The 27,276-nt window shown below is 44.1% G+C and overlaps 1 protein-coding gene across 3 annotated transcripts in view; it reads right to left on the reverse strand.

The window, feature by feature from the left end:
• TGM5 (transglutaminase 5) overlaps window positions 1–23,456 on the reverse strand; it is a 31,408-nt gene extending 7,952 nt beyond the window's left edge. For 2 of the 3 annotated variants that reach the window (XM_055316823.1, XM_055316825.1), the window contains exons 1-7: window positions 23,285–23,456; window positions 17,244–17,423; window positions 16,874–17,119; window positions 13,223–13,341; window positions 10,141–10,269; window positions 9,390–9,654; window positions 76–214 (exon numbers count right to left, since the gene is read on the reverse strand). In XM_055316823.1, coding sequence (XP_055172798.1) covers window positions 76–214; window positions 9,390–9,654; window positions 10,141–10,269; window positions 13,223–13,341; window positions 16,874–17,119; window positions 17,244–17,423; window positions 23,285–23,294 — 1,088 coding nt within the window. In that variant the 5' untranslated portion in view covers window positions 23,295–23,456. The remainder of the gene's footprint in view (window positions 1–75; window positions 215–9,389; window positions 9,655–10,140; window positions 10,270–13,222; window positions 13,342–16,873; window positions 17,120–17,243; window positions 17,424–23,284) is intronic. The other variant, XM_055316824.1, reaches the window with a different exon arrangement.
• Between the last annotated feature and the right edge of the window lie 3,820 nt (window positions 23,457–27,276).

Below are 27,276 nucleotides of genomic sequence, written 5' to 3' on the forward strand. Positions count from 1 at the left end.
GGGCAGAAGGCTTGTGGGTGCAGTCCTACCCCACTCTCTGCTGGAGGGGTTTGCCTTGGAAAGATTGTCTCTCACCAGACAGTGTCCTTCTTCTTATTCTCCAAGATCCTGCCCGTGCTGTCATAATACTCATCTATGATCAGGTTTCCGTCTGTGTCGTGGCCAGAGTCAAAATTGGTGATCACACGGGTGGGGATCCCCAGGCACCTCATCACTGCAGAAAGAGCAAATAAATCTCCTGTGGGCTGTGGATTTAGGAATGCTATGGATTCCCTGGGTGCAAGAAACCATACATTTGGTACTTGCGGGACCAGTCAGGAGCTGTCTGGGGCAATGGGTTGATGATATTGCCAACCTCTCTCCCTGCCTTCCTGAGTTCCTCTCTGGGGCTCATGGGAGAGACTCTGTGCAAAGGTTAGGCTTCTGGTTGGTCAGATAAGCAATGCCAGGGCCAAAAAAGTTGTGAGTTTCCCTGCCTGCAAGCAGAATGGGACAGGCACACCTCTTTTGGCAAGACTCAGTAGCCTCACTTGGTCTCACTTATCCCCTGGCCACGAATCTCCATCTTCAAGCGAAATAGCTAGAATTTTGGCTCAAACCATCAGATTCTTAGACAAAGAGGTCTGTGGCTTGGATTCCCCCCTTTTCATAGGTATATTGTCTTGGAAGCTTATCAAGGAAAGCATCATAAAGGAAGGCAGAAAAGAAAGGAAACTGTAGCAAAAGCTTAGAAAAGTAAGATTTTGTACCTGATAGAGAAATTCTAGAAAGAAAGTACAATACTGTTTTTATTCCTGAGAAGGCAACTCTTCTCTTTGCCAGCCAACTTCTTTGCTTTGTCCCCTGCCATATTTTCCCCATTCTGTACTCTTTAAGTACAGCAATATACCCCAGCGCATCCTTCCACCAATGCTCTGGAGACTCTCTCCCTTCAAATCCAGCATTGGCAGGCCACCCCACTCAATAATAACAATATAATAATAATAATAATAATAATAATAATAATAATAATACCTGCCAGGCATCCTGCTAAGTTGGCCTCAGGACAACTCTACACAGAAGCTGCTATTATTATCCTCATTTTAAAGATTAAGAATCAGAGGCTAAGAAAAGTTGGCAATTTTGGCCAAAGTTGCACAGCTAGGAAGTTGCAGATCTATCACTGATTTCACTGCTAAGCTTGTACTCAAATCTGAGCCCACCTCCTAATATTATGCATACAGTTCAGTGCTCTAGTATTTTCACCTTATTAAACATATCAAGTATTTTCCTATGTGATCAAATATTGGCACCAAGCCTCTCCAGGTCAGGGTGCGGACACATCTCTGGATATAACTCAGAACAGAAAGGAGAGAAGCCCAAAGGGAAACCTGAAGTTCTCCTGGAGTGGCAGGTCTGTGCAGGCCAAGGAATGAGGTCAGGGAGTGAGCAGAGCTGACAGGTGAATTGTAGGTGGAGGTAACACAGCACAGCCTCAGAGGAGAGGGTGAAGGTTGGAAAAACTGCCACTAAAGGAACATGAGATAGGAGTAAGGAAAGAGCATTCAGGTGGCTCGGGAGCATTGTATTGAACACATTTATGCTAAGATTACAGTCAGGAGGGTGGGTAACATTATGGTAATAAGAGAAGGTGCCAAGGAGTGGTGGGTAGGAGGAGGAGGAAGCAAATATCCGTTCTTCACCCTGACTCGTGAATTCTGAACAGCCACTTGAAAGTGGTGTCAGCTCCTGCTCAACAAGGCTGGTTGGACCTTTCCCACCTGAACACAGGCCATTATGTTCACAGTACTCTGGAGTTCTCTATTGGACATAGCACATGTTTGTGAGATTTGTTTATGAGCCTGCTCTCTTGAGGGCAGTGATTGTGTGATATTTATTTTTATCATTATACAGCCATTAACAACAGAGAGCCAGACTTATTTTGCAGAAATTTGGTGCATCGTTGCTGGAGGGGTGAATGAGTGTCTCATGAATCTTTTGTCCATTTTGGTGATTTCTGACTTGACATACAGCGCTACCATAATGACTGTGTGCTATGCTTTGGGTATCAAGTTTGACTGTCCATAGAGTGTAAACTTTGAGTGGTAATGGATTTGCACTGATCTGTTCTCACTCAGTCCTCATCGTGGCTTGTGAGAGGCCTGGGAATGGGGGACAATAGCCTGTCCCAGTGAAGCCATGGTGGGGCTAGAATGGTTGCTTACATGGGGAATGAGGCTTCGGCTTTAGCTTCCACATCTTACTAGGGTGAGGGGCGGCTAACAGTGCTCAGATCTGCATGAAGTTTTCCTGTGATCTTGCTCCTTCTGTCCTGCTCACACTGTCCTCCCACAAAGAGCTCATCTTGTTTTATGGACTCATCTCTCACTTGTGTGCCCACAACTCCTGAATTTGAATCTTGAGCCTGCATGGAAACCTTCTTGCTTCCAAACACATCCCCGTCAAACTTATCTTCCTTGCCAGCCAACAACATCATCATCATCATTGTAGTGCTGGGCACAGTGCCAAGCACTGCATAGGCATGATCTCATTTAATCATCTCCACAACCCTGTGGTTATCCCCACATTAAAGAGGAGTAAGAGAAGTAACCCGAAGCTTAGAAGGGTTGAGGTCACAAGGCAGAAAGAAGAAGCCAAGGCAGGACTTAAGCCCACATTTTTCTGATTAAAGCATCCCCATGCTTCTAGTGACAAGCTGTACCACTGCAACTTCACTAGGCATCCTGGAGACACCTCATTCTCAATGTACCTTTCTTGGTGAAGTTTTTACTGACTACTTCATGCCACATTAGCCTCCTTTATCATGCTCTCACTTAATCTTGGTCACCTGTGCTACATATTTCATCACTGGACGGAGCTCTCTGTGATATCCTTTATTTGTCTTATCTTGTCAGCCAGATTAAAAATCCCCCTAGAGTAGGACCCATAGAGGTCACTTTTCTTGCATTGCTTTGTTTCCAGCACAGTTCTGGGCGCAGAGTAGATGCTCATTAAATTTATGTTGACATGAGTTGTCTTTAATCTGTGGATAAGGTTTCTGCAGACTCTCAGTCCTAATGACTCACAGTTTGACATGAGACTCAAGTGACTCTTACACTGATAATTTTGTAGGAGCTGAGTCCCTCGTAAGAGGGAGGTGTGTGTGTGTTTGTGTGTGTGCACACACATGCATGCATACTCCCACAGTGATGCTTAGAAAAAGGTGGAGAAGATATCAGAATCGGGAAAAGGCTGCAGAGTTCCCAAGGTGTATCCCACCACATCATACTGCCTGTGTGAATTATTATGTCTCCTTATGCAGCCATTCAGCACTCATTCAGTGATATGTGTCAAACCTCTGTGATTAACCAGGCCATTGTTAGATGCATATGTTAGATTCATACACAAAAATGAAAGACATTCCTGTCATCAAGGAGTGCAGCTTCATTTTCAACTGGTGATGGACATTATCCTGATAGTGTATTAAAACATGGAGTTTGTTTCAGGACTGGCTATGAAGTCTTCTCACCAGCTCTTTTCCTTCCTCCCCATGTGGAAGTGTGGCTCCCATTATAAAAGAGAAATTGGTGGAAAGTTAGAGTTCAATTTTTTAAAATATGTTTGGTCAGCTTTGCTGTCACATTTCCACGGTTTATGCTTAAGAACACATCAAAGCTTCAGCTAATAAAGTTGAAGTGTTGCATTTAAAAGTGATAATATTTAGCATCTTTTAATTTCTCCCTGGATACATTAAGCTTCCAAATGGTAAAAGTATCTTCTCCTCCCAAGCCTTTAATTGTTCCTTAAACCAAGATAGTCATATTGTCTTGATTTTTCAGATATACCTTTACACGGTCATATTAGAACTGTTCTTGATTGTCTGCAATGACAGTGCATCCTAAAACTGCTCCAAAAATAATGTCTTCTACAGAAGCGCCTGGGTGGGTCAGTCAAGTAAGGTCTGACTCTTGATTTGAGTGTAGGTCATGATCTCAGAGTTGTGAGATTGAGCCTCATGTTGGGCTCCACACCCAGTGTGGATTCTCTTTCTTTCTCCCTCTGTCCCTCTTCCTGCTCACGCTCCCTCTCTAAAAACAAAAAAATAAATAATATTTAAAATATAATGATTACTTAAAAAATTACCAGGCATGTAAAGAAGCAGAAAAATATAACTCATGACCAGGAAAAATGTCAATCAATAGAACTAGATCTAGAAATGACAGAGATGATAGAATTAGCTGACAAAGACCTTAAAACAGCTATTTTAAATATTATAAATATGCTCTATAGGAAGTAAAGGAAAACAGGAAGATAAGAAGAGAAATGGAAGATAGAAGACCCAATGGAACTTTTAACGATGAAAAATATATAAAACAAAAAACCTACTGGATGAAATATTGCACTATAACAAATATACTTTTTCTTTTGTAAGAGTACTTTCGGAGACAATGTTACATATTAATTTTGATTTACATCAAAATGTTTCCCTGTCATGAGGGGAGGAGACTAGGAATGGGTTATAAGAAAGGAAAAACCAGTTAATTAATAAATTAATTTTTTAAAGAGGGGCCTGAAGGAGACCTGTTATGAGAAGTATTATGAAATGAAGAATATGATTAATTTAACCCTAAACATTCCATGGAACAAAGGAAGGAAATTATATTTTAAAAAAGTGATAGAGATGATGGGGAACTGAGTTTTAGGGGATGAGTAAAAACACTTCATAAGCAAGACCCAGCAAGACCTCTGGAGTCCAATAGTTTGAGATTAAAACAGTATCAGACTAAATATAATAGCTAACATTTATGTAAAACCATGTGCCAGGCATTTTTCTAGGTGCCAGCCATATATTAACCGACAGCCTAGTAAAGGAACATTCTACACAATCTGAGATGTTTCATAAATCAATGGGGAATAATAGTAGATTTGTGTTTGAGCTAAAGGTTGAGGCAAAATAATACACCAGGACCTTGGCTGAGGTTCCTTCTTTGAGAGCTAAGGGCTCAATAAAAACAATGGGAACAAGAGTTGTATTCGAAAGGAAGATAATGAGGTACTTTATAGAAGCCACTATACAACTAAGGGAGAAGAAATCTTAGATGACATCTAGCTTAGATGTGTTCAAAAAAGTTTTAAGCAGAGGATCTCATAAGTGGGGATCCAATACACGGAAGATATACACATGACATAGTTTTAGGTGAAGAAAGGACGGCCCAGCCCCAACCAACACAGCCTCCTCATTTCCTACACCTTTCTCACCATGGCTCCTGGCCCCAGGTGTCTACAGAGGAGAGGATCATGCCCCATAGACCTGCTCACAGTCAACATTCATGTCTTCCAAGTCATTGCTGCCCCTTCCCCCACCCCATGCAGCTGTGGGCAGGAACAGACCAGGCACCTTCCCAGGATGCCTGGCTCCTAACTCTGGGAAACGAACTAGGGTGGTGGAAGGGGAAGTGGGCAGGGGGTGGGGGTGACTGAGTGACGGGCACTGAAGTGGGCACTTGACAGGATGAGCACTGGGTGTTATTCTATATGTTGGCAAATTGAACACCAATAAAAAATAAATTTATGAAGATAAAAAATAAAAAATAATAAAAGTGAAAACAGGGATCCCTGGGTGGCGCAGCGGTTTGGCGCCTGCCTTTGGCCCAGGGCGCGATCCTGGAGACCAGGGATCGAATCCCACATCAGGCTCCCGGTGCATGGAGCCTGCTTCTCCCTCTGCCTGTGTCTCTGCCTCTCTCTCTCTCTCTCTCTCTCTGTGACTATCATAAATAAAAAAAAATTTAAAAAAAGTGAAAACAAAAACAAAAAAACAAAAGCAAAAACCCAACTTTATTGAGATATAATTCACATACCATAAAATTCACCCTTGTAAATTCAAGAGTTCTGATCCAAGATGGTGACAGAGGAAGACCTTGAACTCACCTCCTCCACAGACATGCCAAATCTGTAACTATTTATAGAGCAATTCCTCTTGAAGAAGAACTGAGGGCTGATTGACCAGCTTCTGCACAAGAAAGCTAGAGACCACATAAAGAGTGGTAAGAGAGAGGGAGACATGGTGACTAAGGGAACTCCCACCCCAACTCCATGAACTGCAGTGGGGAGGGAATAGTACTGAGGGACTGGGAGATTAGTCTACCCTTGGATATAGAAAAAAAAGCTGTAGTTTAAAAGGGCAAGAAGAGTGTAAAAGAACCAGTCTCAGAACCCTAACAAATGGTGGCGGTGGCGGGAAAGGGGTGTATCTGTTGGAACTCTCTCCAGGTTCCCTGTCACAGGGAGTGGATGGCTAGAACAGGAAAAACCTGATGACTAAGAGCTGTGGGTGGCCAACCCCGAGTACAGAAAAGGTAGGCTAGAGATTTGTCTGAAATTCCTAAAATAACAGCCAACTAAATGAATGTCAAAGAAAAAGCCCGTTCAAAAATTATAAGTGCATTTTTGATGCATGCAAATTTTCCTTCTGGTGATTTTTTTACTAGGAAATTGAAGTTAATATGTTGACATTTATTTTTTAATTTTTAAAAAGTTTTTAAAAGATTTTATTTATTTTTAAAGATCATATTTATTTATTCATGAGAGACACAGAATGAGGCAGAGACATAGGCAGAGGGAAAAGCAGGGAGCCTGTGGGGAATTTGATGTAGAACTCGATCCCAGGACCCCTGGATCACAACCTGAACCAAAGGCAGATGCTCAACCACTGAACCACCCAGGTGCCCCAATATGTTGACATTTAAATAGGCAGTTCTGAACAGAGGCAGTGCTGCATAGGGGAGAATGCATTTCTGAGTCAGACAAGAGTCACTTGGTCACTTCAAGCCTCAGTTTCCTCATCTGTAGAATGATGGTAATGATATCTAATTTGCATCCACTGTAGCTGGGCACTATTTATTGTTAGTACTCTCCATATATGAATTCCTTCAATCCTTCCAATAAACCTATGAAGTAGGTACTATTACTTTCCCCATGATAAATCTGGGGCACAAGTTAAGCGACTTGCCCAAAGCCACTCAGCTAATTGATGGTAGTGCTGATATTTGAATCCAAGCAGTCTACTTCCAGAGTTCACATGCCTCACCATTATTCCAGGTTGCCAAAATTTTAGCACAATGCCTGGCACAAAAGAAGTCCTCAGTAAATGTCAGCTATTGTGAATGTGAAATAATAATACTACTAATAAATATGCTTTGGCAGCTATATTGGGCTAAGAAATTTGATAAATCCTTAACTTTTAGTGGAGGATAGAGGCTGGGTCTTACCCATCTTTGTATCCAAGAGTACTTAAAGCACAGTGCCTAGCATAGAATAAGGACTCACTAAGTGTAACTGGGTGAATAAATAAGTTTTTCTTTTTTTTTTTAAATAAGTTTTTCAAACAGACATATTTATTAATATACACCATGTTGGCCCTTTTGGGAAAGACTGCTGCTGCCTGAGCAGCAGTTGGATCAAGCCACATTTGACCCACTTTGCCCAACCCTTTGCACCCCAGGTCACTAAAGGGCCATGATTCTCATAAACATTTTAATTGGTCTGCTCTTGTTGCATAATATCCATTAACTGGCTGCACCCCTCTCATCCCCCAGTTCCAGACAACCACACCAAAGCCCTGGTCCTCTTCCTCTCCTGCCCATTTTTCTCTAGGTTTTTCCATGTAGAAGAACCCTCTCCATCATGCACAGGACTGATCCTTTCTCTGTCTGCCAGTCCTGTGCCTGCTCCCTGGATGACTCAGACGGCCCAGTTTACCCATATCTCTGTGGCTCTAAGTATCAAAGCTGTTCAATTCCTGATTTCTTGCTTCTGGGCAATCAAAGCCTCCAGCTTTGATGAGGCTCTGCAGCTGCAGTGGAGGAAGAGTTCAGGACTTCTTCCTCATCAACCCATGTGAAGTCATCCTCTGTGGGTGTTGACAGGAACCTCCTGTACCCTTGGCCAGAGGCCTGGAACTCGCTGCTCAGCAGCTGGGTTGTTTTTAGGCTTCCTCCAAGAGCCCAGAGGTGGGCTTAACATATATATGCACACAGACTGCACTAGATTTTGTCATACAGGGAATTTTTTTCTTTCTTTCTTTTAAGGTATTTATTTACTTATTTACTTATTAAAGAGACTGAGAACACAGTGGGGAGGGGCAGAGGAAGAGAGAATCTTAAGCATACTCCCCTTTGGAGCACAGAGCCTGACACAGCGGAGCTCTATTTCATGACGCTGAGATCATGACCTGAGCCAAAACCAAGAATCAGACTGTGCCACTCAGTCACCCCTGTCCTATAGGGAATTCCTACATGAAAGGAATAAACACTAAATTGTGAGCAGAGCTGGCCTCCCTGGGTTGGAGTAGAGAGCCCTATGAGCAAGAGCTGTTATTTGGTCTCTTTCCCTGACTAACAAGAATAAGAATTTCCTGACTATGACCCAAGTCAGGTATACAGATACAGATGCCTAGAGGCTGAGAGCTGGCCTAGGCATGGGGGGCAGGGTGAGGGTCAGGACCAGTAACAAGCTGGACCCTGGGTGAAGCAAAGGGCCTCCTCTTGCTATCCCTAATGTGTAACTCATTTCCAGGTGTCATTTGCCTCAAGATTCACTGCCCCCCTCTTTCTTCTGCTTGCTCCTCCTGCCACCTGCAAATCAACTTTCATCTACTTTCTTTCTCCCATACGTATTTTTTACTTACTTTATTTTTATAAATTTTTAAAGATTTATTTATTTATTTATTTGAGAGAGAGAGAATCTCAAGCAGGCTTCCTGCTGAGTGTGGAGCCCATCTCTCAGGACTCAATCTCATGATCCTGAGATCATGACCTGAGCTGAATTCAAGAGTCAGCGGCTTGATGAACTAAGCCACCCAGGTGCTGCCCCCCATACATATTTTTTAGCTTTTCTTCTACCCATGTAGCATCTATTCCCTATCTGAAAAGCTGACCTCCTGTTTTCCTTCATCCCCTACCTCCCTGGCCTGAGTCAGGCCTCTAAGCCTGGTGAACATTTTACCTCAACCATCATCTTGCTCTGGCCCCATGGCCCATACCACCACTCGGATGCACACTTTCCTTCCATGTCAAGACCACTCTCTTAGCTTAGAACACTAATCAGTTTGTAAGTTTTCTAATTATTTGGCCTTTCATCTTATTCCTGTCTTGGACCAGTCAATTTCTAACCAGCCTCTTAGGTTGTCCAAAATCAAAGGAAGAGAAGAGCAAGGAAGTGTGCAATTCCTACCTCAGGACCATTCTCTAAAATAAGCCCAGATACATGAATGCTGGAAGTCAGTGATGAGACAGTTTTACAGAAGGGGCTTCCTTTGAAATGCTCCCTGGGATGAGAATGGTTCAGAGTACTAAGACATGAGCCAGTACACTTTTGGTTCTCTTCATGGGACCGTTTCCGCTTCCTACCTGTGCACATGATGGCAGCAAAGACCCAGCACTGCCCGTAGCGCACTGGTTGGCAGCCTGTGGCGTGCCATTGTTTCAGGATGGCCACGCTGCCGGTCCATTCTGCAGGGTTGATACCATCTAAGTAATTCTCACTCCAGTTTCCATTGAGCACCCCATTGTCATCATTGCTGTTGATCTGAAGAGAAACCATGTATAGACACTTGGAAGCATCCTTTTCCTCAGCAAGATGTGATGTGTGGGCTGCCTTGCAAGATCTTTGGGCCTGAAACACAGTGGACTCTGATCTCATTTTATGTGGGGATTTCCAGACCTTGCTAGGGAAGGGGTGAGGATGGGAAGCTGGCCCTTCTGACTTGTCTCCACTGTTTGTTTATTATTCTATTTCTACCCACCCCTTGCAAAGCTAGAGCTTGCTCTGAGAGCTCTTAACAATACTTCAGAGCAAAGGAAATTTACAAAAAAACCAAGACTATTTCCAAACCAGAGCTACACGTGGCCTTCCCTAAAACAGGCAATTTGAAATTAATCAAGGTGATGGCCCATACCCAGCTAATTCAGAGCTCAGCGGAGAAAACCTGTTGCCCAGATTTTTTTTTTCAGTCTCAGCCAAATTAGCTTTACCAGAGGGCCTCTGTTCTTGACTCTTCATCCCCCATTGCAGGGAACAACTGTGAGTGAGTATCCCCCACACACAGCTTCCTCCCTCCCTGGACATACCCTGGGTGGGCAGAGCCAGAGCCAACCTCACCATGGCACACACCACTCTGCTGATGTAGACAGGGCTTCCCCGCAGGGCACAGTCTGTGGCTGGGTCAGTCTGGAAGTTCAGGCTCTTGTCTAGCAGCTCCAGGCAGATGTCTATGATATTCTCTTCAAACTACAAAGGGAGATGCAGAGAGGCAAGGCACCCATGATGGGCACATATAGATAGGGAAAGAAATTCATGACCCACCCTACCCAGCTCTCCAATGGGGTGTGTTTGTGGAGTGCAAACCCATTTGGAAGGTAACTGTGCCCAGTAGCTCAGACATGAACTACCTCCTGAGCAGGCATAGGGTCTGAGAGCTCTGGGGTCACAACTCTCCTGGTTTGTATGTCCTATAGATCAAATCCCTGGAGTTTTTCTCCAGTGAGTCTGACTGGTTAAACTGTCTCTTTCTCCCTCTTCTCTCAATCTCCACACTCTGGAGCCCAGGGGATGTTCTTACTAAAACCGTGTTGCCTCATCTTCCACCTCCACCTGCTGACCCAGCTCATCATTGGCAACTACTGCTCAGGTGCTGGTGCCAACTTGCCATTGGCATCTGTGACTCAGTTGGGCTCTGGAATGACTAATAGCATGTGAGGTATGGAAACTTCCCACCCAAGGCAGGCCGACTTGTCCTTTGGGCTTGGCATGGATGCCATTTTATCTGAGGCTTTCCCTAAACCCAAGCCTGGTTTAGCTTCAGTTATGATGGAGCCACATTCTGTCTTCCCTGCCTGAGCATATGCGCTGTCCCTCTCCAGCTGTTCTTGCAACTCTATGCTCCAGACCTGGCACGGTGCCCAGCACATAGTAGGGATTCCATGCATTCAACTCCATGGTTGAATGGGAGTAAATGAATGCTTTTGTTCCCATGTAATATTCCCACAGGACAACAATAGGATTAGAAGGCTTCTATGGGGCAGCCCGGGTGGCTCAGTGGTTTAGCGCCGCCTTCAGCCCAGGGCGTGATCTTGGAGACCCCGGATTGAGTCCCATGTCAGGCTCCCTGCATGGAGCCTGCTTCTCCCTCTGCCTGTGTCTCTGCCTCTCTCTCTCTCTCTCTCTCTCTCTCTCTCTCTCTGTGTGTGTGTGTGTGTCTCATGAATAAATAAATAAATAAAATCTTTAAAAAAAAAAAGAAGAAGTAGAAGAAGGGCTTCTATGACCCATCTTCCCCACGGGACAGTTTCATCAGTTCACTTTTCTGCTTTAAAATATTCAAAGGCCCCTGGGCCTTCAGAGTCAAAGTTCTAATCTCCTCTATAAGCCACATAAGACCTTCTCTGATCTGGCCCCCTTCCTCCTCTCCAGCATCATGTCTCAATACTTCCTCCTTCATAATTTTGCTCCAGCAACACCAGATTCCTTGTAACCCTTGCAGCAGATCAAACTGTTTCTCATCTTTGTGTTTTGGCTCATACTTCCTCTGCCTTGGATATTTTCCCCACTTTTCTTCACTTGGCTAACTCAGTTTGAGCATCTCCCTTCCTAGGAAGTTTCCCTGACAGCTCCATATCCAACCCTGTGCTCCTCCCCTGGGCTCCCAGAACATTCTGTGCCTATCTTAGTCTTTGCAATTCTCATTGCATAGTAAGTGACCTGCTTATTTGACTGTTTCTCCACTCACTGTGAGCTCAAGGACAGTATTTAATTCATTTTCATATTCCCTAGCACCTAGCACCCTGCCTGGCACTCAGCAGGTATTCAATGTAAGTCTACTGAACAAGAGGGAGAGAGAAAGAGAGGGACCCAGGGCTCAGAAAGTAGCAGCTGCTCACTTCTGTTCCTCACAGATGATGGTAAGCTCCTGTCTCAAGGGGCTCTCCAGATCCTCATTTGTGCATGCCAGGTGAGGAGCTGGGGAGGTCATTTGGGGCCAGGTGAAGTTGCCAGGTCTCATTTTGCCTATGGCTACCTGGGGAGCCTAGGTTATGGCTGAGGCCACATGTGTTAGAGTTTTATTTGGACACATCCAAGAGAGGAACCCATATAAAATGGACACAAGGCTCCACAAGGTGCCCCAGGATTTCCCAGCCAATAGCTATCTGGCAGCCAGTGCTGATCTTCTCCCAGCAGCAGTGTTGTGGTGCTAGGACTCAACCTTGAGAACCCTCTTCCCTGGCCTGCTGCTGGAATTCCTGGGGCACCTGCTGTATGCTGAGCTTTATGTGGGAGGCAGGCTTTCATGAAGGCAAGAGTTGCAAAGCATCATGTTTAACATGATGCTATTATTACAATAAAATCATGTTTTAGAATATGTACAGAAAACAAAATGTACAGGGACATACACTATGCTGATGACAGCGCTTAGCATGGCCTTCATGTTCTAAGTACACATTTTTGCAACATTTCCTTGTAAAGTTTTTAAAACAGCCATATGTTACTTTATAATGAAAAAGATATTCTAATTGGGATGCCTGGGTGGCTCAGTGGTTGAGGATCTGCCTTCGGCTCAGGACATGATCCTGGAGTCCCGGGATTGAGTTCCACATCAGGTTCCCTGTATGGAGCCTGCTTCTCCCTCTGCCTGTGTCTCTGCTTCTCTCTCTCTGTCTCTCATGAATAAATAAATAAAATCTTTTTTTAAAAAAGAAAAAGATATCTAATAAAAACAAAGAGGCAATAGGTACTGGGAGGGAAATGCATCACTGCTTAGCAACCTGGCTTCTGGCTGAGATGTTCCAGGACAAGCTTCCTCAATGTGACAGAACTGGTCCTAGGGTCTGTGGCCTGGGTGATGAAGATAAAGTGAGAGAGGCAAATGGGGTCCTACCGGAAATAGTTCAACAAACAAAAACCAGGCACCATCATGGCCAGCATCACTATTGTCCCTTCGTCCTCATCATCACGCTCATGAAATTTCAGGGTGAATGCCTTTAGCTGCCCTTCCCCCTTAGATCCTGATGTCCAAATCAGACATGATCAGCAAAGAACACCTTCCAACTTTCTATGACTGCTCATCTAGCTGTCTGGAGTGTCATCTCACACTTTACTGTTCTCATCTGTCAGTTCTGGGTGAATTCTGCATGAGGAGAACCCTGCTCCCCTCTTCCCATGAACCATGAGTAGGACTGAGACTTACTTGTCCATAGTTCCAAGGGCATGGGCGGATCCAGTTCTTGTTCCCTTGGTAAATGAAGCCGTAATCATTCACTACATATTCCTGCCTCTGGGGTTCGCTGTCCAAGTAGACAGAATCCTCTAGGAATTAGAGTAGGAGAATACAAAGTACAGAAGTTATTTTGCCCTTCCTGCCCCATTCCCATTCCTAGAAGGCAAAGTCCCATGACAACTGAGGTCTGGGGGCACCTGAATGGCTCGGCTCAGTCCATTAAGCATCTGCCTTCTACTCAGGTCATGATCCTAGAACCACTCTGGGCTCAGGGCTCTGGCCTCAGTGGGAAATCTGCTTATCCCTCTCCCTCCATCTCTCCCCAACTCATGCTCTCTCTGTCTCTCAAATAAATAAAATCTTAAAAAAAAAAAAAGAGCTCTGGGGAGAGCACTGGATGACACCAAGATGGGCAGAAGGGGGCTGGTTCTTGGAGAGACCACCTTCTATAATCCCTCAACATCAGCAACACACATTTGATACAAATATGAGGTTGAATAGTAAAAATTTACCTTTCGTGGAATTCCTTGGTTCACAAAGCACATTTACATCCTGACCCCATTTAAGATTGAGGGAACAGGCTCAAAGTGATAATAAGTCCAAATCACATGTAAGTACAGTGAAATTTGAACAGAGTCCATATGACACCATATTCCATAATCTTTCTGCTTCACTCAACTAATCCTGATTGGAAAAGAGCAAACCAGAATGTAGGGGTTCGCATTAACCTCCTCATTCCTTTTGTAGGAATTTAACCTAAAGACAGTATTTAAGAAGTACACAAAGATTTGGATTCTAAGCTGTTTAGCTCATGCTGTTTATAACACTGAGAAGCTGGAAACAACCTAAATGCCTGGTTCTTGGGAGCTAAATAGCCAGAATTCTGCACACCATTAATATAAGATTACAAAATGGTATGTATAGGCATTGAAATCTACATGTGATATATTAAGTTTAAATGGGCTCTGTAATAATGTTATAGCATGAATTGATATTTGTTAAAAGCATATTTATGCAGAGGATTTTGAAGGCTATCCTGAAAGATGTTAATAGTAATTGGGTTTTTTTTCTTTTTGCCTGTTGGTATTCTCCAGATTTTCTGGAATGATCATATATTACTTTCATGATATAAAAAATTATCTTTTTAAAGTTGAGAATGAGCAAAGAGAGGCCATGGGGGCAGGTGTCCTCTCTGCAGTGTCTTGGAACTGTTTGGAGGCCCCACCAAACCCTTAGGTAAAAGTACTCTCCTCGCTTCCTCAGCCTCATGGACTGTATGGACGCCAATAGAAGAGGACCCCTTGGGGAGATGCATTTTATTGAGGTCTTGCACCAGTGTGGTGAGACCTGCGAGTTCATGATTGAAAACACACACATCCCTCCTCATAGCAGAGGCTAGTAGTGACCTGAGCTGCAAGGTGGGCCTCCCCAGCCAATATGGTGGACATGGCAGTAGGGTAGCCACAGATTCTGACTTCAGCCTCTACTGATCTCTAGCCCCATACTGAGTCTCCCTGGCACTTGAATGGAGCACAGCTTCAAAAATGAAGGCCCTGCAGATATCACTTTTCCTCCTCACAGCTCAGGGGAGACCTCAATACAAGTCTGAAGCCCATTGTCTTGGAGGCCAGCAGGGGTGTGTGTAGGAGAGGGAGAAATAGAAAAAGAGAGGGACAGACAACTGTCTTCCCTGACCCAGTGACAGGGCCTTTTCATATGGCTGATGGGTAAGAATTCTAGGTCACTCAGTGATACTTTGCTGCAGGTGGTGGAAGGTGGCTAGATGCTAGATCCCAGCCAGTTTCTGGTATGACTCACCTGGCCTCTTTGGGATAAGGTTAGGGGAGCAGGGAGATGAGAGGGAGGAAGAGGTGAGGACATCCTCTAACTACAAGTAAGACTGTTGAATCTGGCCTCTGCCCAAAAGCCCACCAGGCCCGATCTCTACTCTCAACTCTTCCTGCTTTTCTTCCCATTCTTTCCTCTTGGCATGTCTTTCATTCTGCCCACATTGTGTCTGTATGTCTGTATAACTACTCTGCCTCCAGGTAGATTTAGATGACAGGGATTGTGGGACAGGTAGTGCTGGGATACTCCCTGTACTTTTGTTCGTCTAAGATAAAAACTGGAAACAGCCAAAACACTCATAATAGGAGGGAGACTAATTTAAAACATTTGGTGTATCCAAACAGTGGAGTAATTGTAGCCATTAAAAAGAACATATTGATAGGAAAATGCATTCAAAATTGAATTGTTGAATGAAAAAAGCGAGTAAAGCATACTATGTACTATAAAATCATATTTGTGGTATGATTATATAATCACACACGTATGCATCTATGTATAAATACATATTTAATTAAGCATAGAACATTTTGGTAAGGCTACACAGGATTGTGTAATGTTAACAGGATTTTCCTCTGGAAGATGGAACTTGGAGATTGGGATAAGGTTTTACTTGTCACTTTATACTTTCCTTTCTCCCTTCTCCCTCCCTCCCCTTCCCTCCTTCCCTCCCTCCCCTTCCTTCCTTCTTTCTTTCCTTCCTTCCTTCCTTCTCTCCTTCCTTCCCTTCTTCCTTCCTTCCTTCCTTCCTTCCCTCCTTCCCTCCCTCCCCTACCTTCCTTCCTTCCCTCCCTCCCCTTCCTTCCTTCTTCCTTCCTTCCTTCCCTCCTTCCCTCCTTTCTTTGCCTTTACTTCATTCCACATTCAATGCAGTGCACTTATTATTCTTACAATGAAAACAGTTAACTTAAAAATGTATGATGGGGTGCCGGGGTGGCTCTTGGATTCAGGTTAAGCATCTGCCTTTGATTTGGGTCATGATCCCAGAGTCCTGGGATCAATCCCCACATTGGAGTCCCTGCTTAATGGGGAGTCTTCCCTCTGCCCCTCCCCCCTCCTGACCTCACTGGTCTCTCTCTCTCTCTCAAATAAAAAAATAAATAAAATATTTTTTTAAAATGTATGGCAGGGATGCCTGGGTGGCTCAGCAGTTGAGTGTCTGCCTTTGGCTCAGGATGTGATCCCAGGATCCCAGGATCAAGTCCTATATGAGGTTCCCTGTGAAAAGCCTGCTTCTCCCTCTGCCTACGTCTCTGCCTCTGTGTGTCTCATGAGTAAATAAATAAAATTTTTAAAAAAAATGTATGGTAAAGGTAGATGTTAATAGTGGTCAAACATTTTTAATAGTTTTATAGTTTTCTTTTTTAAGATTTTATTTATTTATTCATGAGAGACAGAGAGAGAGAGAGAGAGAGAGGTAGAGGCACAAGCAGAAGGAGAAGCAGGCTCCCTGGGGCCTCAGAACTCAATCTGGGGACCCCAGGATCACAACCCGAGCCAAAGGCAGTTGCTTAACCACTGAGCCACCCAGGTGCCCCTATAATAGTTTTTTTTTTTAATAAAGGTAACTTGGCTCATGTTTTTTAAATTCTAAGTAAGTGAATAAATAGCAACTTCTTCCTGCCCTGTTGGTGGTTGGGAGTAGATGCTGAGTGCAAGCAGTTGGGAGGTTTCTGGTAGCCAGGGAAGAGAGGTCTAGAAATCCTTGAGCCTGGCCCTCTGTGGCACTGATAAAGGGGCAGAGATAAGAGACCACATGTAGGCACTCCACCTTACCTGGGCACCAGGGATTGAAGAGTAAGATGAACTCCCCAAGCTGGTAGGCTGTGACGGACCTCTGGAAAGAGTCAATGTGAACTTTCAAGAGATACCGACCCACAGGTGCCGTGGGAGGAGCGCACAGGCTCACCTCCAGGGAGCTGGCCCCGTTGTTCTCCAGCAAGGCAATCCACGGGCTGGGGCCATGGCGACCTGTCAGGCTGAACAGGGCACGAGTCCCGTTGGACAGGTCTGGTAGGGGTCCTGGGAGGTAAGCAGAACTGAGGCTATCATCAGTAACCTCTCAACCCTCCAGAATCTACCTAAATACACACACACACACACACACACACACACACACACACACAGACCCCTCGGAGGTCCTCACCAGTTTCAGCCATGAAGATGACATTGTCCAGGCCTGGCTGGAAGCTCCGGTTCCTGAAGTAGAGAGTGATGTTAAAGGCCTGGCCCCGGCGAACAAGGAGTCGTTCAGAGCTGATCTCCTCTGTGTGGTGCTGCAGGTTGTTCCAGGCGCTCTGGAGGTCTGTGAGGGCCACCTCCAGCCCTGCAATAGGGCAGCCAGGGGCATATGAAAGGGCAGGATTATGGAACCTGTCCAATCCTGCCTACCACTTACTAATTGTACAAACTTGAGAAAGAAACTTGACCTCTCTGAGCCTCAGTTTCCAAGTCAGTAAAACATAATCCATAATACTAGCCTTACAGGGTTGGTATGAGGATTAAATGAGGCTCCTGCATGCAAGTGCCTCTTTCTTACTTCCTTCTTTCCTCCTTTCCTTGCTTCTGTGACCCTCTCTCCCAATCCTGTTTTATACCCTCCTAGTGGTGCATGGTTTTCTGCCTCTGTCCAACCTCTTCTGAAGTCCTGGCCAAGTTTGATTGCTCCCTTCAGCCTACCACATCTCCAGATTCATCCCAGCATCCAGTTTTTGGACTCAAGTTAACAGTTTCACTTTCCCCCATACGAGCCTGCTAATCTGGTAGTTAGCTGCTAAGCTCTTAGCAATTTGCTGACTCTCTGACCACCACTAATGCCATGTTCTTAAGGCCCTGTGAGCTGGGATGCTGAGGATAGTCAAAGGAAGGCCCACTCCCAGGGGTGCCTGGGTGGCTCAGTCAGTTAAGCATCCAACTCTTGGTTTCCTCTCAGGTCATGATCTCAGGGTTGTGAGATCAAGGGCCTCATAGGGCTCCACACTCAGTGGGGAGTCTGCTTGAGATTCCCTTCTTTCCATCTCCCTCTGCCACTCCCCCTCCTTAAATAAAAATAAATCTTAAAAAAAAAAAAGAAGAAGAAGAAGAAAGGCCCATTCCCAGCCTTCTGGACCTTCTAATAAAACACAGATTGATCTCACTGTTCTCCAAGTGTGTCTCCCTGAGAAAGGCTCTATTTCTGACTTCTCCATGTTTGACCATGGCCTTACAGTAGTCCCAGAGCCATTGGACTCACAACATTTAAAGCACAATCGCTCACCCATCTCCTTCTGAGTCTTTATCCATTCATGTGTGTACAAGTCCCTTTACCCCATTAAAATATCTCTGGTGTCCCCCTGTCCATTTCCACATTTACATAATTCTGAGCTCCTGACTTCACACCTTGTGACCATAACAGTCTCCATCAGGTCTCCTGCTTCCTACACCACCTCTCCTAACACATCATCGGATTATCTTTCCTCAAGAGAATTTGATCATTCCATCCTTTTGCTTTAAAAATTCTGATATATCCCACAGCCTATGATACAAAAGGTACACTCCTTAATCTGATATTTATGACCCTCCACACCTGGTCTTCACCTACACTTGAATTCTCCCTGCCTACCACTCCCAGCATGGGCCCTCTCCTATAGCCAATCTGTCATCAAGCAAATGGTAGCCTTACTTTTCCATGTATTTTGATCCTGCTGTAACCCCAACTTAGAATGCCTTCTCATTCCATCTGTCCTAACCAAATATCTCACTGAATTCCACCTTGTCCTCCAAGGCCTGGTGAAGACCTATCTCTTTCATGAGGCCTGTTCCAGTTGACCCACTGCTTCTTCCCATCTCCCATTGACCTATAGTACTTAACTGCATCACTTACAGGGAAACTTAATAGCTTCATTGAGTTAATATCATGCTCATTTGTTCATTTTTATCAACAAACTTTTACTGAAAGCCTACTAATTTCAGGATCAGCTTGAGATGTTCAGATATTTTTGTAGTTTCTTTTTTATTTATCTGTCTTCCACCATAAGATGTCTTCTACCAATGAGGATAGAGGCCTAGCTGTTTTGTCTCAGCTGTATGTAGATTATAAAATATAAACCAAAGCATTTGATAAAATCCAACACCCTCTCATAATAAAAACACAAGTAAATTACCTCTAGGAAAATAAGTAAACTTGCTCAACCTGATAAAGAGTATCTATGAAAGATACACAGCCAAAACCATACTTAAGAGTCAAAGACTAGATACTTCCCCTAAAATTAGGGACAAGATAAGGTAGTCTCCTCTCTCTCTCCATCTAGTCAACCCTGTACTTTAGGTTCTAGCCAATATACATTGGAAAGAAGTAGTACAATTATCTTTATTAACATATGATTTTGAGTATAGAAAATTCTAACAAATCCACACATCAAACTAGAACTAGTTGGCACAGTCACCAAGGTTGTAGAATACAATATGAATATATGAAAATTAGTTATATTTCTATACACTTATAATGAATGAAGTTGCACCCCTACCTCACACCATATACAATAATGAACTCAAAATTAATCAAGGTTTAAATGCAAGAGCTAAAACTATAAAACATTTAGGAGAAAGTATAGGGGTAAATCTTCATGATCTTGAACTAGGGAATGATTTCTTAGATATGACAATAGAAGCACAAGCAATAAAAGAGAAAAACTATAAATTGGACTTCATCAAAATTAATAACTTTTTGTTTCAAGTACATCATCAAAAAAGTGAAAAGAGAAAAAATACCTCAGTTTATCTCAATTTAAGAAAAAAGAAATAAAAATTTAAAAAAGAAAAAATAAAGTGAAAAGACAACCCATAGAAAGAGAGAAAATATTTGTAAATCATATATATGATAAGGGACTTGTATCAAGAATATGTAAAGAATTTATCCAACCTAATGACAAAAAAATAACCCAAATAAAAAATGGGCAATTGATCTGAAGAGACATCTCTCCAAAAAAAAAATATATATGCAAAAGGCCAATAAGCAAATGAAAAATGCTAAATATCATAAATCATTAGGGAGATGCAAATTAAATACCACTTCACACCCACTGGGATGGCTCTAATAAGAAAGAAAATAACAAGTGTTGGATGAGGATGTGGAGAAGTTGGAATCCTTATACATTGCTGGTGAGATTGTAAAATGGTGCAGCCACTTTGGAAAACAGTATGGCAGTTCCTCAAAATGTCAAAAATAGACATCCCTATGACCATATGACCCAGCAATTCCACTCCTAGGTATGTATCCAAGAAATTGAAAACATGTTCACACAAATCTGTACATAAATGTTGATAGCAGCATTATTCATAATAGCTAAAAGATGGAAACAACCCAATGACTATTAACTGATTACTGGATGAATAATATGGTATATCCATAAAATTGGATATTATTCAGCCACAAAAAGGAATGCTGAATATACTATAATAGGGATCCCTGGGTGGCGCAGCGGTTTGGCGCCTGCCTTTGGCCCAGGGCGCGATCCTGGAGACCCTGGATCGAATCCCACGTCGGGCTCCCGGTGCATGGAGCCTGCTTCTCCCTCTGCCTGTGTCTCTGCCTCTCTCTCTCTCTCTGTGTGTGACTATCATAAATAAATAAACATTTAAAAAAAAGAAAAAAAATGATTATACTATAATATAGATGAAACTTGAAAACATTACACTAAGTGAAAGTAGCCAGACACAAAAGGTCACATATTATATGATTCACTTTGTATGAAATATACAGAATAGGTAGACCCATAGAGATAGATGTAGATTAGGGTTTGTCAGTGGCTAGGAGGAGGTGGGAATGAGGTGTGACTACTAATGGGTATGAGGTTTCTTATAAAAGAAATATAAGCGTAATGATCAGGACACTGTAGGTACTAAAACATTGTTGGGGAACCTGGGTGGCTCAGTTGATTAAGTGTCCAACTCTTGGTTTTGGCTAAGGTCATGATCTCAGGATTGTGAGATGGAGCCCTGCATCTGGCTCCAAGCTCAGCATGGAGTCTACTTGAGATTCTTTCTCCTTCTCCCTCCCCCTCTTCCCCTCCCTCTGCTCTCTCTCTGTAAAATAACTAATTAAAATCTCAAAAAGAAAAAGATGTTTGTTAATTTGAACAGAAATCTCTATCTTTTGCAGAATCATTCTGCACTTATTTCAAATTCAACCAACACCTCATTGAAAGCCTATCCACTATGTGCTGGGTACCATCCTAGGCACTTTATCTTACTGAACCCTCACCACAATGGGAAGTACATTTACTATTGGGTGTATTTGTTCTTGATGTGAGGGATGAAATGTCATGTCATTTACACTTGAAGATGAGGAAACAAGGTTCAGGCAGATTAAATGTTTTATCTAAGCTTGAACCTAGGATTACTGGCACAAGTTCTGTGCTGTTTCCATTACGTAATGCTTGCTGCCCATTGCTGGTCTTCACTCATGTTCAGAAAGGACATCCAGCCCACTGTCATCTGGGCTTTCCTCTAGTAGTAGAAAAAAAAAAAAAAAGCTCACTCCTTTTGGAGACCAGTTGACTAGACAGAGATCACTAACTAGCTCCAATTCATGTTATCATGTGACCCATAATACTCAACAGGTATGGCAACATTTGCCTGACAGCAAGCACTGGAACCAGATCTCATCCTCTGGATGCATCATAGGTCAAGTTAACCTCTGCCTATAATTCTGGGATTATTCTTCACCCCAGACAGATGTTCAAATAGGAAGTACATTTACTCTTGGGTATATTTGTTCTTGATGTGAGGGGACAAGGGGGTGAAATGATCAGGGAAATAGAAAGGAAATTATAGGAAGAATTTTTAAAGTAATTGATTTCAGTATCTATCCTAGAGAGACACTCCCACTTGAGTACAGAGGCATACATAAGAATGTGCCCTGCAACACTGCTTATATAACTGGAAAATGGAAACCTAAATGCCTATCAAAATGGGACTGGATAGGGGTGTCTGAGTGGCTCAGTCTGTTGAGCATCCAGCTCCTCCTTTTGGCTCAGGTCTTGATCTCAGGCTCATGGGATCGAGCCCTGCAGCTGGCTCTGCACTCATTGCGGAATCTTCTTCCTCACTTCCTCTGACCTTCCCCCTGATCTCTCTCTCATAAATAAATAAATATTTTTTTAAAAAGTGGTACTGGATAAATTACTTACACCCATACTGTGGAATACTTTGCAAAGTGGAAAATTTTGAGGTAGATTTATAGGTACTGATTGGCATGGGTAGAGCTCCAACACAAACTGTTAAGTGAGAAAAAAAATCAAGTTGTAGAAAAAGATGTACAGTGTGATGATACTATGATATACCAAAAACAAGCTAGTCTTATACTGATGATATATATATATATATATATAGATCAATATAAATATGTAGACAAAAGACTAGTAACAATAGTTTCTCTTAAATATGACCACAGTGGTTTCTCAAGATGAGGCTGGCATTGGGGGTGGCAGTCAGCGACTGTAGCTTTATCTGTAATTATTGTTTTATTTTATTCCAATTATGTATTCATGTATTTCTTGTGTATGTAAAACTTATAAAAATTTAAACGCAAATAATAGTAAATGAAGGTGAGGCTGTTAAATTTATAGAGCTTTGAGTTCATTCTTATAAATGGTTTCAACTAACCATTTACTCTTCATACTAGGCTTTCTAGGGAGGGAGCTGATATAGAGAGATCAGTGGTGGGAAGATTAGCTAAAATGAGGAACAGACCCTCTGAAGTGGGGGTAAAAAGAGAAGATATGAAGATGCAGAGGATTTTGGAGCTGAAAGGCAACTTCAAGATTGTCTTGTCCAACCCCCTTCATGTTTCGGGCATGGGGGCTGGGAACTAAAGAAGTGACTTGCTAAATGTCAAAGAGTCAGTAAGTGGCAGAGGACAGGATCCCTGACCCACTAATCCCTGGCCCTGGCCCTGCCCCATCCCACTGGGTTCTAGAAGTAGGCATGCTGGTCCACAGCTGTTTGGCTATGTTTATCAGTCAGTTTCCACCTTGCCTCCTGGGTCTCAGGCTACCACTAGATTCTGAGGTTTCTGGGTTTCTACTCTTTCTGCCTCAGTTCCTTATTTACTCCTTTCTTCCTCTGAATCCATTCTCCTCTTGACTTCCTCCAGTCTCTATGTCTTCCTTCTCCCTCAGCTCTAGCAACGCTGTGGGCCTCTCCTACCTTGCTCCATGGTGGTTGCCCCTGGTTCCTGGACTGCTCCCACAGAACAGCGTGATGGTGTGGAGCTTCAGGAAACTGATCCTGGATTGTGTTTTTCCCCTTCCATCCTCAAGGCTCCAGGAGACACAGAAGGCAGGGTGGCTGCTGCACTGCCACCTGCTTACTGGGCAGATCACAACTGGTTTTCTCACTTGCCTTCAGGTTTTTCTTGGCAGTGTTGCTTGTCTGGGATGAAATGTGGAGGCCAATGAACTCTCAAAGCCTTATGCCATGTGAGCTTTTGATAGCTCTTGAGCAATGCAGCATTCCATGGCAGGTGCTGTACTATAGTTGGGGAGCCAAGTGGAAGAACTGAACAGATGGGACCTCCCAGAGGTGTAGAGGGGGCTTTGCCCCTGCAGGAAAGAATACCGGGGTCCCAGGATTACAGCTCGCAACTGGGAGAGCCTGGGAGAGTACTCAAGCTTAGAACTCTGCTTGGCTTTTTTCCTGAAAAGTCACATTCTAGACACCAAATGCAAATAGAACCCACTCTAAAACCCACTCTGGATCACCGTTGGTATGATTTTTTGGTATTCCTTTTTTGGCAGAGCTGGTGTGTTGAGTGAGACCTGCCAGGTGAAGGCAAAACTCAAATAAGAGGAGTAGAGGAAGAAAACTTGGGAAAATTCATGGAGGAGTTTTGGAAATAGGTGAGAGAGTGGGAATGCCAGTGAGTGACCTTGATTCTATTAAGAACAACACACATCCTGGGAGTGAGTGTGCAGGGAGGAAAGCACAGATGGGAGAAGACAGATGGAAGGAGGGGAAAGGGCTCTTTACAGGGAGTGGGCTGGATACTCTAAACCCCTCCCTCCTCCACCCCACCACCACATTGCCTTCCTCTCCTGTGGGACCCCTCTCCTTGCATTCTCCTGCTTTCTGGGTCCTTTAACCTTCCTCCTCAGGAACCTCACTCACCACCATCAACTGTCTCTCCTGTATTTTCGACTCTCCCTGTCCACATTCTGCTCTTATAGTATGTGTATCCATGCACATATATAATTCATGCCTCACACACTCACCCACCTTCAATCCAGAATGGAGGGCCTCCTCTTTCCCATTTCTCCTGCATTTCTGGTCTTGGTGAGTGAATATGGTGCCCACTCAGTCACTTTGGGAGAAACCTGGGTGCCACCTTGAATTTCTCTGTCTTCCTGACCCCTTTTAGCCCATCAGTAACTGAGCCCTGCCAGTCCAGCTCCTGATATCTCCTAAAAATTAGCCCATCTTCCCTATGCCCTTGGCTCTGCCTTCATTGAAGCACCCCCCCCCCTTGCCTGGATAACTCCCAACCAGTCTCCCACCCATCTTTTTTTCCAAATAAGCCATCAACATGATTTTTCTGAAGTGCCAATTCAGTCAAGTTACTCCTGGCTTGAAATCCAGCAGTGGGTTGGGACACACGGATGGCTCAGTCGGTTGAGCTTCTGACTCTTGGTTTCCACTCAGGTCGTAATCTCAGGGTCATGGGATAGAACCCTGTGTGGGGCTCCACACTGGGCATGGAACCTGCTTGAGATTCTCACTCCCTCTCCTTTAGGGGTGCCTGGGTGGCTTGGTTGGCTAAATATCTGACTCTTGATTTCAGCTCAGATAATGACCTCAGGGTTGTGGGATTGAGCCCTTGCGTGGGGCTCTGCGCTCAATGAAGAGTCTGCTTGAGATTCTCTCTCTTCCTTTCCCTCTGCCCCTCCATCTCTCCTCCCCTTGCTTTCTCTCCCTCTCTGTCTCACACAAATAAATCTTTTTTAAAAAATCCAGTCAAGTCCAAACTTCTCAGTATCATCTCCAAAGCCCTTCAGGATCAGAGTCCACTCAGGCCAAACCCCTGCTATTCTCAGATGCAGAACTGCTCTCCTGCACCTGTGTTCTTGCACCTGTCAGTCTCTTTCTGAAATGTCCTTCTCTCAGTTGTCTACTTTCTGAGATCCAGGCTCAAGCACTGCCACTCCAGGAAGTCTTCCTAACACCCTCTCTCCACCACAACAGGCATTTAGGGGCAATCCCTCTTCATTCCCTACTAGCCAACTCATACTCAACATTATAAATACTTAACCTACTTTCCCCCAGCCCCCTGGATGGCTTATGTCTTATTATTATATCCCCAGGGCTTATTAATGATAATGTCTAATAGTAAAACTACTTGTGGGACTAGTGACATCTTTTCAGTTCCAGACACTGCCTCACATTCTTTATGTGTATTATCTCACTTAATCTTCTTGCCATTCCCATGAGTTAGGTACTATTATTGTTTCTCTATTACAGGTGAGGAAATTGAGGCTTAAAGACATTAAATAGTTTTCCCAAGATCACTAAGAACTTCTGGAGCCAGATTTTGAATGCAGTCAGACTCTAGAGTCCTGTGTAAGTGTTTAATGCACTATCTGAAGGATGGGCAGTTTCCAGTTCATATCTGCTGGCCAGTGCAGTGAATGAATTCAAAGATGACCCATGCATGAACAAGTAGATAAATACCTGAACCTATTGCCACATTAGTGGAATTGGGTTAGTATGGGGGAGGAGGAGGAGGAGCCCTAGGCAGGAGAACTTAATTGTGAGGAGAGACAGGATGGTGAGTGCAGTGAGGGCAGATAGGCCTGGAGAGGTGGGGTAGCCAAATAGGAAGGTTCCCAGTGGCCATGAGACAACAACAGCCTATTTCACAGTGCTGGGCTAATGAGCCGACTTACAGGTTCAGCTTTTCATTTGATTCCTACAAACATTAGTCAGAGAGTCTGTGGAGGTGCGTGTGCTGCAGGAGAGAGGCAGCACTGATCATAGCAGCTTGTACCTCGGTCAAGGATAAGGGAGGTAGAGGAAAGCCAGGGAAGCTGAGCAGAGTTGATGAGCACCTCCCTGTCTGGAGGGAAGCAGGGCTGTGATCTGCAAGGGAAGGGCACAGAACAGACTCTAGAACACCCAGGAAGGGAGGTGAGGGCTCACCTGCCACCCTCCTGGGCCGGCTATCCCAAGATGGGATACCTCCAGATATTTCTAAGACTCAGAGAGACTAGGATGATAATTCTGGCCTTACCATGAATTCCCAGTATGCCCTTAGGCACATTCCAGTTTCCTTATCTGTAGACTAAAGGTTCATGGCTCCATGGGTGCCCAGGTCTAAGGGGAGGGAAGGGGTTCCCCCACAGACAATAGCAAAGGGAAACCCAAATTGACAGATCCAGTTACGTTCCTCTGCTTCCTCCCTTTTGCTATGACCAGGAATGGAGACAGTCACCCAGCAGAAGTGATTAAATTGATCAGAAGACATGGATGTATTTCATGAATGACAAAGCTCTTTGGGATGCACTCACTCATTTGATCCTCACAGCAACCCTTTGAGGGCTCTGCTACTGTTGTTGGCATTGTCTTGCATCGGAGGGACCCAGGACTTGGCCCAGAGTTTTATTCTTTTTTAAAAAGATTTTCATTTATTTATTGGAGGGAGACAAAAAGAGAGAGACTGAGAGAGCACAAGCAGGATGAGTGGTAGGCAGAGGAAGAGGGAGAAGCAGACTACTTGCTGAGCAGGGAGCCCGATGTGGGGCTCGATGTGAGGCTCAATCGTGGGACCTTGGGATCATGACCTGAGCCTAAGGCAGACACTTAACTGACTGAGCCACCCAGGTGCCTCAAGAGCTCTTTGCTTTATATCACACATTGATGCTGAACAGCATGGACCCCAAAGCTACCAGCCAAAAAGACATGAGTGCCATCATCTCCAGAACACCATGGGGGGTTGCTGAGGAAGACCTGCAATTAGGAGACTTGGGGGCTGGCCTGCTTTGTGTCCCTTTCTCCACATCTCAGACATTTCTTTCAGAGTTTATTTGTGGTCATCACTGCCTGAGAGGCCAGCACACACGGTTTGTGAGACAAGGGGAGGGTGAGGACAGTGAAGTGGGGTCAGTCAGGATGTAATCTGAAGGTGATCTGCAGCAGGGGGCATGAAC

The sequence above is a fragment of the Nyctereutes procyonoides genome, unplaced genomic scaffold, assembly GCF_905146905.1.
Source record: "Nyctereutes procyonoides isolate TBG_1078 unplaced genomic scaffold, NYPRO_anot_genome, whole genome shotgun sequence".
NCBI lineage: Eukaryota > Metazoa > Chordata > Mammalia > Carnivora > Canidae > Nyctereutes > Nyctereutes procyonoides.